Source organism: Coturnix japonica, chromosome 4 (assembly GCF_054131305.1).
Source record: "Coturnix japonica strain WE chromosome 4, WE-NBRP24, whole genome shotgun sequence".
Classification (NCBI taxonomy): Eukaryota; Metazoa; Chordata; class Aves; order Galliformes; family Phasianidae; genus Coturnix; species Coturnix japonica.
The window spans coordinates 11,702,286-11,719,097 of record NC_140666.1 but is presented as its reverse complement, the minus strand read 5'-3'; the positions used below and the strand labels follow the sequence as shown (position 1 = coordinate 11,719,097).

The following is a 16,812-nucleotide window of genomic DNA, read 5'->3' as shown; positions in this document are numbered from 1 at the left end:
TGCACAGATTCAGTGCAACTCTGTGATTAATGGCAAGAATTTCATGGTATGAAACAATCACTGCAGAGCTTTGATTGGTGCAGACACATACGAACTTCCAAGAAATGTATTGCTCACCTTGGGGTCTTTAGGGCTGAATCCAGAAATGTAATCATTGATCAGGTTAAAAACAAACCCTCTGTCCATAAAGGTCAAACAGCGCTGCAGAAGACAAAGCAGAACGTCACCAGTCATTAAAAGAGAAAGCAATCACCCTAAATCATCTCTATGCCACCACCCCGCCAGCAGCCAGATTTGATCTTCTGGGTTGCTGCTGACTTCCCAAAATCCATTTGCTCCCATTTTTTTCCGAGATTATTTAGATGACCTCACTTAAATTTCCAGCAAACAACAGAAATATGTAAAACAAGAACATGTGTATTTCATCTCAGGTTTTGAACAGCTGCTAGGCAGGACTGAATGCCCTACATAGCATATAGAGTGCCATAGTCTATCAGAAAGGTAGTGTCTTTCCTAGGGAAGAAAGAAACTCCCTGAAGCTTTTATCACCAAAGAAGTGTAAGGGATGAGACAGTAAAGACACATGTGCTTGTGTGCTACTTATTTCTATATATGTGTATAATGCCGATTAAAGCCTGGGAGAATGAAAGAAACTGCCGACCTTCAGGAAGTTGGCCAAGCTAAAATTGGCATTTCGGGATTCTTCGGGGATTTCATTATAGCGTATGGTCACATGTGGGATGATGGCAAGCAGCAGAGAGTGAAGGGCGTGCTGGTAGGAGTCTGGGAACCGCTGGGCCCTGGGCAGCTGAAAGCAAAAGTGTTGGGTAAAAAAGGAGGGTTTGTTTGTGGTGGTTCTGTAGTGCAGCATTGAACAGATTCATTTTTTACCTTGATTTTGTTTTCCTCCAGTAGATATATTGCCATGGACTTTGCCAGTGCTTCAAAGAAAAACCACGAGTACTGGAACAAACAAAAAATACTATTACTTTTCTCAACAGGATCAAACACGCTACGTGGGGAAAAAGCAGTGTGGGAGGGAGAGTTTGCATTCAGATGGCATTTTGCAAGCGTGGCTGTGCTCAGCAGCCAGCTCAGCGTGGGAAGGCATCTGGAAGCACACTTTGCTACCTGGGGTAGGAACGGCTCCATCCCCTCAGCACCCCACAGCACCCCTGCAAGGAGCCAGCATTATTTGGGGTCCAGCCATGCCCAGAGGGGCAGCAGCTCAGTTTTCCTCCCCTGTCTGGCTTGAAGAAAAGAGGTAAAATAGGCAAAGCCCTTGGTTATGGCTGGCCATGAGACTTAACAAAGTGAGCTCCCTGCCAGAATTTGTCTTTTTGTTGCAAGGGGAGAACCTCATGGACACAGATACAAGGAGCTGTTCTGGTAGCTTTGCTCCTGTGGTGGGATTGGATGGATGGAAATGTTTGGCTTTGTAACAGATTCTCTTTTCCTCCCTTCCACCTCAGGCAACCAAACACTGCCCGTACTTTACCTTGAGCAGTTTATTGATGGCGAGAAAATCTGCTGATTGCTTCAAGATTGTGGCCATGGAAAGGACCAGGATTTCATGGGTCATCTTTGCCTGCGTCACACTGGGTTTCTCAGCTCGGAAGACATACTGGGAGGCAAGAAGGACAGTGTCAGCAGTGTGTCTGCTCCAGCACGGAGCTGCATGGAACAGCGAGCCGTGACTGACCTTAATGAAGGAGCGCAAGTAGTGGTCTAGGCCTTCCTCGTGGCACTTGGACACGATGTGCAGAAGAACCCTGGGGAGAAACGTGTTCAGCATGCAACGTGAGGGCAAGTTCCTCCCACACACAAAAGCAGAAACCATGTGTGCCCTATTCTGCTCCACCCAAAAGCCTGAACACTGTTTGTTTTCTTTCAGCCAGTATTTGCAGGCCAGGGTCCCTCACAGCTCCTGTGGCTGCACCATCCTTGCCATAGCTCAGCCTCCTCACTGAGCACTCAAAGCCTCTTCTCTTGGTGTCAGCCAGCCCTGCTGCCTTCAGTGCTCAGTGCTCCCTGCACAAGGAGGTGAAGTGGAGGATTCCCTGCGGGGGACACATCCTATTATTCATGCATGCCAGCATGAAAGCCTGCAGCTACTTACACCCATATTGCAGTGAGCATTGGACACCTGAACAACACTGAGGGGTTAGGTAAGTCAAAAACAAAAACAATGCAGTTCATCTGCTCTCAGCCAGTTCTCTTTGGCTGGTGTTGCCCAACAGTGGCTGCATCTCCAGAGTAGCTACAAGGAGAACAAACTCAATTTTGCCTAATGCACATGCTGCAGATTCATCCACACTCTGTGCTTCATGGCACACTGAGTTTCTCCTCATCGTGAGCCCCATCCTAATAATGGTATGAATGACTATTACAGCTGCAGCACTACATCAAATAAATAATAATAAACACGATGCAAATAAACAAAACAAAACAACCACAAAATCTTTGCAGAGAAGGGGGAAAAAAATCTCTATGGTTGTTATATACTGAATCCCCAAACTCTACACTCTTGCTGAACTCCCAAATTTACTATTTCTGAAAGCTCTTTTTTTACTGAACTAGCATATATATCTTCTCTTGCCCCTAGTTACACACTCTGGATTATTTTCAAGCTGTTATCTGACAGTTCACTGGGGACACACAGCCCCTGGAGAACATGCCAGCCCTCTGGAAGCACTCCAGGTAGCTGACGAAGGCAGCAAGAGCCTGGTTTCCCAAGCCAATATCAGAGATTTACATTCCAGTCCAAGTCAGAGAGAACAACAAACTGTTGCACACTGTCACAGACCCCGCGGGCCAAACCACAGCGAGTTTACAAGCCGTTTATCAGATACGGCGGCATTTGAAATTCCACTCTGAAATCCCAGATAGGAAAACAGTTGTCATTAATAGAGAGCTAATGACAAATGGGAAAGGATCAAGCCAGAAAAAATTGGGACACACAGGAACTGATCAGCCAGGAGGTGTCCTCTGTCCTTAGCAGAGTGGGAGTGTGTTCCTCGCAGGAGGAGCCACCACTGCCCATGCTACAGGACTGTGACTACAAAGTGTCCTACATCCCCGGGGACCCAGGGCTCAGCCTCTGACCTTTGGATTCACTGGAGGGAAATGCTTTTAGCTGCACATGACCTGGAGTTGGAGCAAGACCTCCAGCATCCCCCTCTGCACTGCAGTATGGAGGAAGTGCCAGAGGAGGAAATTGTATGTGTTTAATGCACCACCAGTTTACAGGCACAGGGACCACAAGTAGAACAGAAAGGTGCTCTGGCAGTTCAAGTTCCACTTGGAGGATCAGCAGGGCACAAGGCAGCACTGCCCTCTGGGGGCTGCAGGCACTGCTGAGCAACACTGCACAACACCAACAGCAAACCCTGCTGGAGGAAGGCCTGAAACCTCTGCAATGTAGGCTCTGAGCCACAAATAAATAAATCAATTAATCCAACCCCTGCTCCCAGGTGTGTGCCCTCACCTCCTCGTTGTCCCCACCACTCCTTCTCAGCAGTTTAAGATCACACGTTTCCCCCAGGCAGCTCCCAGACCCTACTCTGCCCTGTGCCACCTGGATGTGCCATGCGAGTGCTTTGGTGCACAACCACACCAACAAGCAGCAGTGGACAGCCAGCACTGCCACTTAACACCTTGTACTGGGAAACCACCCCGCACTGCACTGTAATTTGTGGCTTTGCATTTGTAACCAAAGACAGATGGTTTACCAGACACTCACATGGTGCAGTTGACAGCTACTTCATCTTCCTGGGTCACATTTGTAAGGACTCTAAATAGTTGCATAAGAATTACAGGTAGAAACTGAATCATTACTTGGATCTCCATGGCGTGCAAACACTAAAACAAATGTTCAAAACACAGACACTTTTAGTTCAACAATTTGCAGATGTCAAATATTTATAGTCCACAGACATTTCTGGGGCAGTACAACAGGCATTAGAAAATGCTTTTGGGTGTGGGTGTCAGCCTGCCAGAGGACGGGGGGACTTGGACCCTGAGCAGTGCTCACTGCCTGCTTCCAACTGATGGATCCCAGCTGCTTCCCCTCAGGGAGCAGCATGAATCACTTCTGGCAGGTATTAATCTTCCTCTCAGATGTGCCAAGGCAGCTGTGACTTAATTGGAGGTCACATGCTATAAGCTGACCCCAGTAACCCGGAACTTAAGGCTGAAGTTTTGCTGCTGACTCTTCTTGCCATTCATCCAAATGGATGAAGTCCCATTTTCCCAAATACCTTCGCAAAGATCTGATGCCCTATAGCTTGCAGTGAGACCTTTCTCTAGAGGGCACAGCTTGCTATGAGAAGTTAAGTGATCTGGTGAAGGTCAGGATCATCTGGTGCATGCACCATTCACCCATCACATAGACCTCTTTTGCCTCAGTATTACAACATGAGTCCAGGAAAGATTATGTCCTTTAATTTTCAGTTTTTAAACTGCAAATCTAAATCTTAAATCTGTATGTAAATATTTAAATTACTGAAATTACTGATGTCACAGAAGGAAGAAGCTCCCACTTGTGGTCAGTATGGAAATGTCTCCCTGTCTGCAGACTGCAGTGAGGGCAAAGCAACTGCTCTTTTAATGCTTGGCTTCCAAACCTGCCTATTTTTGCTTAGGTTATTTGTACACTATGTGAAACACACCCAGTAACTCTGTGATGATAAATCTCCACCAGTGGAACAATCTCAAACACAGGCAGCTATGGAATGAAGCAAGGATGCTGAAGAACTAAGGAACACAACCCCTTCAAAAGTCTTGCCGCAGTGAGTGCTGAAAAGCTGGGTCTGGGGTTACAGCCCATCATCTATGGTCAAACTTCACCAAGCTACAATCTCATTGATCTTTTTCAGCCTGAAAAAAGTCCTGATTTGAATGGATTTATTCCTGAAAGAGAGGAGTTGTGCTATAGCTCGAGAAGTTTCAATCACATGTAGCGGTGGGGACGGACGGACATACAGGTTTGTTGGGATGGGGCTGTGCTGTCAGCAGGGTGATGCTGACTTGTTTCATCTCCTGGGAAAGACAGCAGGAAGCACACAGACAGCAGAAGGTCATGTCAGTAAGCAAAGGTAAGGATATTGCACAACCGATCCTAGCATGTTCCTACAGTACAGGGCTCTGGGTATTCACTGATGATGCAGAAAAACATAATCAAAGCCCACTGACAGGCATTGTTCACCTTCAGGTATTTAACAAGCTCTCCAGGGACTTCCTTCACACCTGCCTGAACCAGCTGGCAGTACTGGAAGAATTTGTGCAAGTGCATGTCCTGGAAGAGATGAAAAGCAAGTTCAGTGCAGCAGCCTCAGTCTTTGTCAGTCCCTGCTTTCTAGCTTACACCTGAAACTCCACTGATAGACCCACAGCAGCAAGCTAGGACTATGTATAGCAAGCTCCCTGTCATTATCACTGACACTCTTGGTCCTCAGCTGACACTCCCCCCAGGACTACAGCACTGCTGCAACTCTTCACGATTGCCATTGCTTCTCCATTCTTTTTCCTCCTCCTCCCAGGCTAAAATTAATTTATTTTGATTTATTTTGAAGGGGAGATAACATGCTGTACAACATCAGTAAGATCTTAAATCAGATTTAGATTATACTGAAAACAAGTTGAACATAAATACAGCTGATCACATCCAGCACAGGACAACAAGCTCTGTCAAGGGCATTTCCCTATGAGCAGTGCAGACAGGCGGTGCCCTGGAGCTTCTGCTGGGAATCTTTGCTGCACGTCATGTGAAGCTTAGGGAAGTCCATCACCACTGTAAGTCAGCAGAACACTTTAGGACTAGGTTAAACAGCCTAAAGTGGTTTCAGAGGGAAATGAAGAATCTGGTTTTCTTGTGAAAAGTGCCTGGTGTAGTCAGAACACTACTTTTTTTGTATACCAATGAAGAGTCTGATGTTTGGAGGAAGTCTTTCATTTCCACCAGTTCTTTTCCTTTCCATGACATTGAAGCAGCTCATTTACTCAAATATTTCACTTGTCCTGCTAGTTACAGAGCCACTGGCCAAGATAACACCAGCACCTCCCAGTGCTCATTCACTCACACAGCTGTCTCATCAGACCCAGACAAAGCAGAAAACTCTAGCAATGAATCCCAGACTTGCTTTTAGAGAATAATCACAGCACTGCTCTGCAAACAGCAGAGAAGCAGCAGAGATACAGCAAATGCTTCCTCTGCATTTGTGTTAGTAGTCAACAAGGATGACATGCTCAGCCTACCTGGGTGTAAATGGTCGAGTCCAAATGGATTCTGATTTTAAAGAGTGGCTTTGCTCCATCCACCCACTTTGCATCTGTGCTGGACTGCTGTGAACAGACAACATTCAGGCACTTGGCTTCAGATTGTGGGAAGAAGGTAGCTGTGTGCAGGCAGACAGTGGTTCTAAAGGTAAGCTTGGGTGGAGGGATGGGGACCCCTGGTGTGCAGCCACAGCTGGGCAGAGTTGTCCACATGAGAACACACTCACAGAACACCCGTCCACTCTCCTGCTGTGCATCATGTGCAACAGCCCAGTCCAACCTATCACAAAACCCACCAGTTTTGAGGGCTACACTGATGTGATGATCTTTCCAGCCATGCACAAGCCCAGAACATACAGGGGCAGCAAAAGCTCAGCTTTCCTCTTCCCTTTATGTTTAAGCCCATTTTAAATGTCTTCCCTACCCTTCGTGACTCTGTGTCCCCGAGACTCAGGTAGCCAGGTGGAAGGTTGGATGAAACAGGCAAATGACGTTCCAGGGTGACAATCCGTCCATCCTTCAGCAACGGGACCCAAGCGTATCCCACTGCAGACACAACCAATGGACTGAGTTAGCAGAGACACGGTGATATATGGTTAGCTCAAGTTCAAAAAGAGCAGTGTCTCACCCAACAAAAATCCAACTCACAGTTGTGCAAGTGGCTCCTACCAGGCCAGGACTGATCACATCAGCCTTGCTAAAACATATTTTACCTGCTGACTCAGTGAATAAAATTCAGCACAACGGAGATCAGTAATGGGTTTGAGGAGAAGAAATGATGTGTAAGCCTTGAGCAAAGTGGCAAAGGTCCTTTAGTTGCCCTACAACCAGCTGGAAGGAGTCCTAACAAGGAGGACTTCAGTCTTCTATGCATGCTCAGGGTTGGCAGGAGCGGCCCCTGAGGCCCTGATCTTGTGCCAAGTGCTTGCTACTGACTTGACTGCCAATTGCCCTATTCATGCATGAATGTTTGGTACCAGCAGCAAAACTTGTGCTTCACTGTACACAGCTGAAACCCACAGTTTGTCTTAGGATGCTCCCATAAAAGAAAACGTAGATAGACAAGTATTGTAGTCAAATATTACGCTCCAGCTGAAGTAATGTAAGCAGTGAACATACCTTGAGTTTCAACGGTGTCCTGTTTTTTCGATGTTGCCTTTGTATTAATTTCACAGCTGACATGATAGAAGGTGAAAAGCAAATGATGCTTTTGATGGAGGTGAATTGGAAGCTCAATTTTAATCTAAAATGATATCATGATAGGTAAGGCTGTATTTTTCATCATGGAATAATACTTTAAGTACTATTTTATTTCACAAATGTTACATTTTATGCAGTTACACAAGACAGACTCCTGCCATCTTAGATAACTCCCAACTAACATTTTCAGCACATTTGCACATTACTTATTAATGGTGGTGTGTGATTGGAGTGCACAAAGCGTGACAGTAAAGACAGCAGAAAACAGACTGGCATTAAACATTGATAAAATCTCTGGCTCTGCTGGGTTCTTCTACTGAAGGGCAAAGAGATGATGTTTGTTTTTTAACCTGTATTTCCCCCATCCCTGGAAACAGATATATCCTGAAAAGCTGCTTGGCTCTGTAGCACCCAGGAAGGTTTTATTTCCCACCATTTTGCTTTACCTCGTCATAGAACTCCGGGCTCTGGTTGTGATGCAGCACAGCTGCATATGCATTGGATGTCAGGAGCTGGCCTCCAGGCTTGCCATAGATACACTGGAAATACAAACAAGAAGCTTTATTCAGGGTTGCTGCCACCCTGAATTAGAAGACTGAATGGAAACAGTGAGCATGGAAACTCTGTTTTCTTATTGTTCTGCTCAGCCTGGTTGGCATATGGTACAGAACTGCAAACAAATGTCAGTCCCAGGTCACTAGAAATAAAAGGTACCCACCTTTAATGGCCTGGCGTCAGCTTCATCTGAATCCCTGAACTCAATGCAGACAGCAATGTTCCTCGCCTGAATTAGGAGAAAAGAGGAGGATGAGCCACATCCGCAGGTCAGCAGCATCACTCCAGAGCCCACCGAGTCACTCACCTTTGCAAACACCTTCTGGTTCTCATACTTCAAATGCAAAGGGTACACATACAGGTGGTTTTTGTAGACAGTGAAGGGATAACAGTATTTTGCAACTTCTGGGACGAGCTCCTCCACTTCAACAGCAATGTTCTCACAGCTCTTCTCAAAAGGCTTTATAGGAATATAAGAAGCTGTCACACAGTCTGAAAGAGAAGGAAAGGATGAGCACATGCTCCATGGGAAGCACAGCTCACGTGTCCTGAAATTTGCAGGTCTGAAACTGCCATTGCTCCCAAGAACTCTGTTCTCTCCATGCCCAAAGGCCACATGTGTGACCAGGCAGCAAGGTAACTGCTTTATAAAACATGCTGATACCGCATGTCCAAAGAAGATGGACTTCTGAAATGACAGCTTGAGACTGACTTCTCAAAGTGCACAAGTCCCACAGTGTCAGAACTTTTCCACCCTCTGCTTCCATCAAGACAGTTTTTAACTCAAGTGATGATGTTGGAAGAAAGGGAGAAGAAAGGCAGCCTGCTAAAAAGTCCTTTAAAGAGGGAAGCAGATGACAGAATCCATGACAGGATATGGGAAGAGCTTGTGATGTGACACTGAGCACACCACAAGTGTGGAGAATCAAACGGAACACGTAACGTTATGGATCAAAAATGTTATCTGAGCTCAGTGTAATAATAATGGCAAAAGCAGACAGGTGGCTTCCTTTAGATTTAGGATGTGACATCCTAGCAGAATGTGATACCCTCAAGTAAACCTCTGCACTTAGATCCCATCTCTCCACAGAATCCATCCAAAAACCAAGTCAGTGGTTGTGTGGAATTACTGATTTCTTATTTCAATCCCAATATGTTCTTGCTAATGAAACAAAAGCTCCCCATACAAGCACTAACTCCTAAGGCTAGCACCACCAGCATTTGTTTTCAGATCCAAGATCCTTACTTGTGAAGTCCAGGGGGATGTCTTTGATGACAATATTTAACTGGGCTGGTATGATCTGAAGTTTTGTCTTCTCTGGTCTGCATTAGGAAGAAAGGAACAAGAGGGTGAATCTTGAAAGTTCAAGGGCTGAACCCATCACCAGGGCTTTTAGTTACCTCCTGAGTGTTTTAGAAATTGTTATCTCATGCTTACACCTACTGCTTAAAAATGTATGTTAAAAGGCCTGTTTGGCCTCTGCACCAGTCTTACTTCTTATACTCTGCTAATAGCTTCAGCATATCTTCATTTGAGAGTTTGCTACTGTCTTGTTTGTACAAAGGCGAGAATTTTCCTTCCGCATCAAGAGTGCCCTGGGAGTCTTTGAACACGGGTCTGCAGAAAAGAAAAGACACATTCTCTAAATGATGGTAAAGATGCAGGCACAGGAAGATCAAGCTTCAGAACACACATGGCGAGCTGCACACCACCAAATCCCAGTCCACTAAGACAGTCATCTGGTGTTCCCATGCCATTACTGCCCCTCGTGTCAGCACCAAATGGCAGTTTAGCAACAGGAGGCACTGGCAGAAAACTGAACTTGCCTGCAGGGCCTTCTTTCAACGTAAGTTTTAAGGGAGTTAACACTGAAATAACAGCAATGGAATACAGTCACTATGTCCAGTTGCTCCCAAGAACATTAATTAAAGCAGTGTCAGAGACAGAGATGTAACTCTGCTGATTGTCTCTACTTTTGTCCCCTCCCTGGCAATGTGTGGTGCCAGAGGGTAATTTCTGCACCAGTTCTCACAGTAGCACAGGACAGGGTAACCCAGCCACAGGGATGTTCTGCCTTTAAGTCAGGTCAGCAGGAAGGTTACAGTCTTCCCAGCACTGTTTACTACATAATATTTTGTTTCTAATTCTAGATAGAGTATTTCAGGCCAATCCACATTCTGCCTGAGAAGTCAGGGCCAGATTCTGCCCTCTGTTGCTTCCATGCAGCCTCAGTGACTTCAGCAGCTTGGCCCTTAGCCCACACAGCCTGATGCTGTCCCAGATCACTGACAGCAGCAGTTCCCAACCCAATAAAACCGTGGTCCAAGGCCACTAACCTGGCAGCCCAGCCAAAGGGCATCCGGTACTGGCCCAGACGGCTGCACACCTGCTTGGCCACCTTATGGATCTTCTGGGCTGTCTGCAAAACACAAGAGAGAAGGTGAGCATGTGCCACTACTTCCACGCTGCACTTGGAAAAGAGAGGACTGCGTTCTCCAGGGAGGAGATGCTCTGCGTTTCACAGTGCACAGTGCTGCATACACACAGCATAGCATGGCCTGAGGAGCTGATAGAAAATCCCTGTCACTTCACACCATGCACATTTATTACAGCACAGGCAGCAGAATGTATGGAGAGCAGACTTAGCTAGAAAGCAGCTAAAGAGCAGCAGAAACATTCCACGTTATAGACCATGCTACTGCCCACAGCAGCATGCAGCATCACTAAGCAGAGCCCCCCAAAGCCCCATCTCACCTTCCCTGGGTCCGAGTTTTTCATGTATGGCTCTGCACAGTGTGTAATGCTGCCCTGCAGCACCTTTTCTACTCGGGCCACCAGAAAGATCTCTGCATGTGGGTCGGTCACAGAGAAAACACCCTACAACAGACAAGAAGGGAGGCTGTCAGCAAGTGGGATACCCTACTTGTAGTATTGGGTTTGGCCATGATTGTCCCCTTCCAGAGGGGACACAGACCCTGCTCTGGCAGCTGCCATGGATGGGCCATGGGAAATCTCAAGGCTTGAGAATGGTCAGCTCCTGAAGAACTCTAGCTGGTGCCTGTGAGCCCACAGTAGCAATCAGCCCGAGACTGACTAAAACATGAAGCTACATGAAGCTACATGAAGCTACATGAAGCTACATGAAGCTACATGAAGCTACATGAAGCTACATGAAGCTACATGAAGCTACATGAAGCTACATGAAGCTACATGAAGCTACATGAAGCTACATGAAGCTACATGAAGCTACATGAAGCTACATACAGCCATGGCCTCACAGAGACACAGAACAAGAGGACAAAGTCAGTTCTTCACCCGTTTTATGTAGCGCAGGCAGGACTCAGGGATGCCATGCACCAGGCTCTCGCCTGGCGAACGCCCCTTCACGTCCTCCACCTTGGAAGCTGATGTATCCAGCAGCATGTCACGGACAGATGGAGGGTTCAGGTCCACGTGGAAGTCTGCAGAAATCTTGCAGTTGTTTTTCAGGTCAAACAATGCCAAGCTGAGGAAGAAGGGCTCAACCTGCAAATGAAATCTGTGTGTCAAAAAGCGCATGGTACCAACCAAAGGTCATTTACATGCATTGCTCTTCCTGCCAGACATGCCTCTTGTATCTACTTGTTCCATTAGTTTTGTCTATCAGAATTTTTCAGGATTCTTCCAATTTATGCTTATTTTATTAAATACGGAAATTCGCTTTCCCCTTTCAATATCTTACCCAAATACCCAAATCGATCAGTTAGAGTCGTTTTACCCTGGTAATGAGACAGGAAGTGTTTATGTTTACATGCTAGAAAACACCACTTATTTGCCTAAAGTCCATCAGCTCTGGATGACCCACCTGCAGACACTGAGAACGTTCCCTTGCTGCTACACACAGGTGCACAGAAGCAAAGTAGGTGCAAACCACCTCCCAGCCAGGAGAGCTTGCACAAGGCTGGGAATTCTATGTGCAAAACCTGCATCTCAGAATCTGCTCTACAGCTGAAAACTGTCTTGCACCAAGCTCAGCTTGCTCTGTAGCTATTGACCTTGACAGCACAATGCAAGTGGCGACAATTCCATGTGTTTTTAGTTCACTGATCCCAGTAGGTGTTGTCCACATAAGGATAAAAGTGAAGGCTTGAAGAGAGGCTGTAGCACATCTGAGATGTTGCAGCATAAATTGGAGGCATTACCTCAATACTAAAAACATGCTGATTAGGTCTATCACTGGACTGATAATATCAATCAAATAATATCACTCTGCTATCAGTAATACATTCATCTGCTGGGAGGGACTGAAGAGCACGTTTGGTGTGCTGGCTGACCCCACCAGGACAGTGATATCATCAGTGAAGACTGGTCAGCTGGTGCTGCTGCCTCCCAGCCCTGCAATACTATGTGCTGCTCTGGGCACCCTTGTGTCAAGGGCTGACTCCGATGCAGGACATGGTAACAGGGAGAATGTTTTGGGAGAAGAGACTGGAGGAGACTGGTCTGTTCAAGTCTGGCAGACCAAAGGCAGGGGAGAGATATAATTGCTAGCTACAATTTTCTGAGCTGCAGGCTCGGAAGATACAAGAGAAAGCTTTTTAGGCTAAGGCACAGCTTTGGCACAATAACAAATGCATATAATAAAGTGGCTGTGAATACTTTTGGTCTGGGAGACAGGAGATTTCAGAGCAGGGAAATCCCTTGCCATTAGAGGAAATGAAATAAAACACAGCAATGGGTGGCTTGGAAACGGAGCTTAATTATTTACTAACAGGACTTTCATGGGGATCCAGAATATTGCAAACACATTCCCTGTTCCCTGTGCATCTGAACCTCTGGCTTCCTAGTAGTCCCTGTTCCTGGCAGGTCAAGGTACGTTAGGGCAACTCCATCCCAATACATATACCAGAATACCAAGGCAGGCAAACCCCACAGAGACCCTGAGCCAACAGACACCACCTGCCCAGGCGCCACCATAGCTCATGGCAAGATGGGACTCCTTTATCCATCCAGATCAACCATATGTTTTTGTTGCCAGAAGACAAAGCAGGAAATGCCAGAGCTCTCCTTACATTGGTGGGTCCTTCCTCTGACTGGTCGTTGAGCTGAGCAAGGAGGTTGAGGGACAAATCTTGGCAGCAGACCACAAAGCGCCTGCTGCTCTTCTCCTCAAATGGCTTCACATCCGGCTCCATCCCTGAGAAGTCCAGCCTCTAGACAGCAAACAAACACATCCAATCTCATTAAAAAAGAAAATATACCCCCAGATAATGTTAAGGGGTAACACTGCAGCCAGTACAACCTTGACCATTTTTGCTTAAGCGGTGCAAAAAGTACAAGATGTTCACAAATGAGTGCCACTTTGTAATGTTACACAAATGTGTTCAAGACATGAATTCATGGGGATGTATCAGTTTTTAGCAATCTGGTTTGTAAAGCACAGAAAACTAAACCTCAGAATGATTTCAGTTCCTTCCTGCTTTGCTGTAACCCTGGGGATCTTCCCAAAACACCATTTAGAGCTTGGGGAAGAAAGCGGAATATAAGGCGTCGTTACCCTCAGAAAAGTATCTTCCACTTTGAAGATTTGACTAGTTTAAGAGATGGTCCCTGTGCCTGAAATAGAGAGAAGGCACATGCTTTTGGGATCATGAACATCTTGAACTGAAGGCATATCTAGATGCACGGCAATAAGAGGCATGTTTAGCAACGAGGGCTGCCTGCAGAGCTGCCTGGGAAATCCCAACAGCTTTGGTTATAATCACACCCTTCCAAACCCAGCACATCCATGGCTAGTTAGTTCCTCAGTGCCCATCCTTCTCAGAAAGCAGGTGCATATGTGACCAAAATACCATCACCCAGAGTAAGACTCATAACCTTCACCACTCCCAATGACTTGGGCACCAGGGACACAGCTACCAACCCCCTTAAACACCAGCACATCTCTCAGTGGCAATCTGGCACAGTTCTATTTGCTTTTTCTCCCTCAAATTCTGCAGAACCTGCTTACCAACATGGGACACGGATCTCACAGTCAAGTAATTTGTGCAAAACGGTCTGCAATCATTAACCTGATTCTGAGAAACATTTCCTATTGTTTTCTCCATTTCCCTTCTATGAGTAAAGTACATTGCAGGGGTATATATTCCTGCTCCCAGTTTCCTTAGCAGCAGGCACACACTGCACTGACTGGGGAGGTGATTTTGGATGTCCTGTCTTAGAGCAGATCTGACTGACCCACACCACGATGTAGAGCTCTGTGGGCAGAAAATCTAGGCAGAATGAAAAAAATAGAGTTTAGTGCTCTACACTGAATGATGATATTTTTATTATTTGATTAAATGATAGGAAACTTCTTACAGCTTCTCTTAAAAAAACTAACAAACATCAAAATCTCTCCTGGATGCCTCAGGACTGTCTGTCAAATACCTTAAAGGAGTGCCAAGAAACAAGCTAATTTGGTGCAATTAAACTTTTTAAAGCCTAATTATGTTTCCTTGTTAAACCGGGATGTTTTTCTTCACAGGTGTGAACAAGCAAAAACGTGCCAGAAAGGGAACCAGAAACTAAGAAAGGTCTTGGAATGATTCTCTGCAACCGTGTTAACAATTGCAGCTCATTCCACTGAAATCCCACAGCTGGGTCTTGGCTGAGAGCTCAGCACAGAGGTCAAAGCTGAGCAGAAAACAAACCAAATAGTGCACAATCCCCTGCTTTGGGCATTAGAACAGTGCATGGAGTTTCTTCTGCTTGTACCTTCCTACATATGAAAACTCTGCAGTCTGCCTCTAGCGTCACTGTTCGCTCCTTCAGATGTGCTGAGCACAGCAGCTCTCCTTGCAATCCCACTTCTGCTGCTCCTGCCCTACTGTGGGACCCTCCCAGAGGCCCAAATGATGGGTTTGAGATGCAGAAACAACAAGAGGCATTGCAGAATCCAGAAAAGTTGGGGGGAGGCCACGTGTGGGGCCGCTGCGAGTGCTCCTTTTATTTGAGCTATCGGGTGAGCATTGATTTGTTCAGACCTTATTGACAGGGATGTGGGCTGAATTCCTATTCTCCAACCTGCCAAAAAAACATGCTGTATTTGCAGGCAAATGCTGTGGTTGCTTAAGGAAATAGGGGAGGCACGACGCCAAAGGAGCAAACCCTCACATTTGCCAACAGGAGAATGTTTACCTGGACTTCTGGGTCAAAAGAAAAGAGGTTTTGTCTTCCATCATTTCTGCTCAGTTTGTTCAGCTGATCTGTTTCCCTTCCATACTAGGACAAAGAAAAGCATTGATATTACTGCCCGGGCTCACATCCATTAAATGAAAGAATGGAAACGGAATAATACAAATATTTTTCAGGTATCCTTTGTGACAGTGCAAGGCTTCCCAGCTGTATCCACCAGCACCACTCAAAGTAAAGCAATGCGGCTCTAACTGAGAAAGCAGAGGGAAGTAGGCAGCTACACTCTGGTTCACGCAGGAGATAGATGTGGTTAGAGAGCTAGAGATGGGGCTGGGAGAGCGATCCCTGCAAACAAAATACCTTCATCAGCTCTGGATGCATGCTTCTCTCCAGGCTTTCCAGGATGTTTTCTGATTTTCCCTGCGTGCTTGATTCATCATCTGCAAGGACACGAAAAGCAGATGTTCAAAACGGCTGCAGGAGCACCGTTCTATTTTCCTCTGCCAGAAAGCATCCCACAATATTTGCTTACAATAGCACAAAAATAGCTTACAGATGATTTATGGAGACTTTTCCACTTGGATGCAAGATTTTTCCATACGTTACTAATAGCAGAATGTACTATTAACAGCCTGCTAGGTTTTTCCAAAGCAGAACTTCAGCTCAGATCCAACTTTCCAGGAGCCTGGAAACATTGCTTTGGATTCCCCATCCAGAGGAAGAGTCATGTTTCTCTCCACTTTTATCCTTCAGAATATTGTCTGCATTACTCTAAGCCATTTGGCATAACATCCTTTGTCAGCCACAATTCTTGCTATTAATCCAGAAAGAAAAATGGATGCTTCTGCAGGCACCCTGCTTGCTTCATGTTAGAGAGGGCTGAAGGTAGGTATTGACTTATTAAACTGACCTTGTGCAGCTTCCACGGTATCTTTCTTCTCTTGCACCAAACTCTCCGTATTGCTCTGAATGATCTTTCTCAGAGTCACCAGCCACTCTTCCATCTCCTGCTCAGTTTCAGCTGCAAGGTAGTGGCTGTACTTATCTATCGTCTTGAGTTCAAATGCATAGCGGCGCATTTTGGGACACTGAACAAAGAAGAAAGGGCAAGTTTTGTGTTACACCTCCCTCAATAAATCAGCACAGCACTTTCTGCAAAGCTCCCCTCTGAAAAAACAACCTGAACTGAAATACTATGACAGGAAGAAGAATCACCTCGCCACACAAGGACCCACCTCGGCACCTCTGCTGCAGTAATCACACAGGGCTGTATGGCTGCAATCACATGCAATACAGCTCCACAGCTGTGAGTTACTCTGAGAGTGGAATTAAGCCAGAATGAAACACAGACAATGCACTGAGGAACAGCAGCAAGCTCCCTCCTACGTCATTAGACCTTTAATATTTACTCAGAGAAGCCAGGAGCTGGATTTGTCCTACACATTAAGTAATGTGGCACATTTAGAGCAATCTATCTTAGAGGAAAGTGGTTCAATGTAATTTTCTGATCTCTGTCTTTAAACAGCACTTCCCAATGAGAAACCCAGGCAAATCTGATGCAGCTTGGGCAGTACATCCTGTGCACCACCAAGATATCTTCTCTACTGTGTTTGCTGTATTCAGAA

The 16,812-nt window shown here is 45.9% G+C and overlaps 1 protein-coding gene across 6 annotated transcripts in view; it reads right to left on the bottom strand.

The window, feature by feature from the left end:
- DOCK11 (dedicator of cytokinesis 11) overlaps window positions 1-16,812 on the bottom strand; it is a 66,582-nt gene that overhangs the window by 31,048 nt on the left and 18,722 nt on the right. For 4 of the 6 annotated variants that reach the window (XM_015860400.3, XM_015860401.3, XM_015860404.3 and 1 more), the window contains exons 8-29: window positions 16,098-16,275; window positions 15,548-15,627; window positions 15,191-15,274; window positions 13,084-13,224; window positions 11,348-11,557; window positions 10,787-10,909; window positions 10,369-10,451; window positions 9,527-9,649; window positions 9,278-9,354; window positions 8,339-8,523; window positions 8,195-8,260; window positions 7,923-8,015; window positions 7,396-7,519; window positions 6,701-6,822; window positions 6,256-6,342; window positions 5,207-5,296; window positions 3,743-3,861; window positions 1,703-1,772; window positions 1,499-1,624; window positions 892-963; window positions 662-808; window positions 118-201 (exon numbers count right to left, since the gene is read on the bottom strand). In XM_015860400.3, coding sequence (XP_015715886.2) covers window positions 118-201; window positions 662-808; window positions 892-963; window positions 1,499-1,624; window positions 1,703-1,772; window positions 3,743-3,861; window positions 5,207-5,296; window positions 6,256-6,342; window positions 6,701-6,822; window positions 7,396-7,519; window positions 7,923-8,015; window positions 8,195-8,260; window positions 8,339-8,523; window positions 9,278-9,354; window positions 9,527-9,649; window positions 10,369-10,451; window positions 10,787-10,909; window positions 11,348-11,557; window positions 13,084-13,224; window positions 15,191-15,274; window positions 15,548-15,627; window positions 16,098-16,275 — 2,484 coding nt within the window. Of the gene's footprint in view, window positions 1-117; window positions 202-661; window positions 809-891; window positions 964-1,498; window positions 1,625-1,702; window positions 1,773-3,742; window positions 3,862-5,206; window positions 5,297-6,255; window positions 6,343-6,700; window positions 6,823-7,395; window positions 7,520-7,922; window positions 8,016-8,194; window positions 8,261-8,338; window positions 8,524-9,277; window positions 9,355-9,526; window positions 9,650-10,368; window positions 10,452-10,786; window positions 10,910-11,347; window positions 11,558-13,083; window positions 13,225-15,190; window positions 15,275-15,547; window positions 15,628-16,097; window positions 16,276-16,812 lie in introns of those variants that run through there. The other 2 variants (XM_015860402.3, XM_085544530.1) reach the window with 2 other exon arrangements.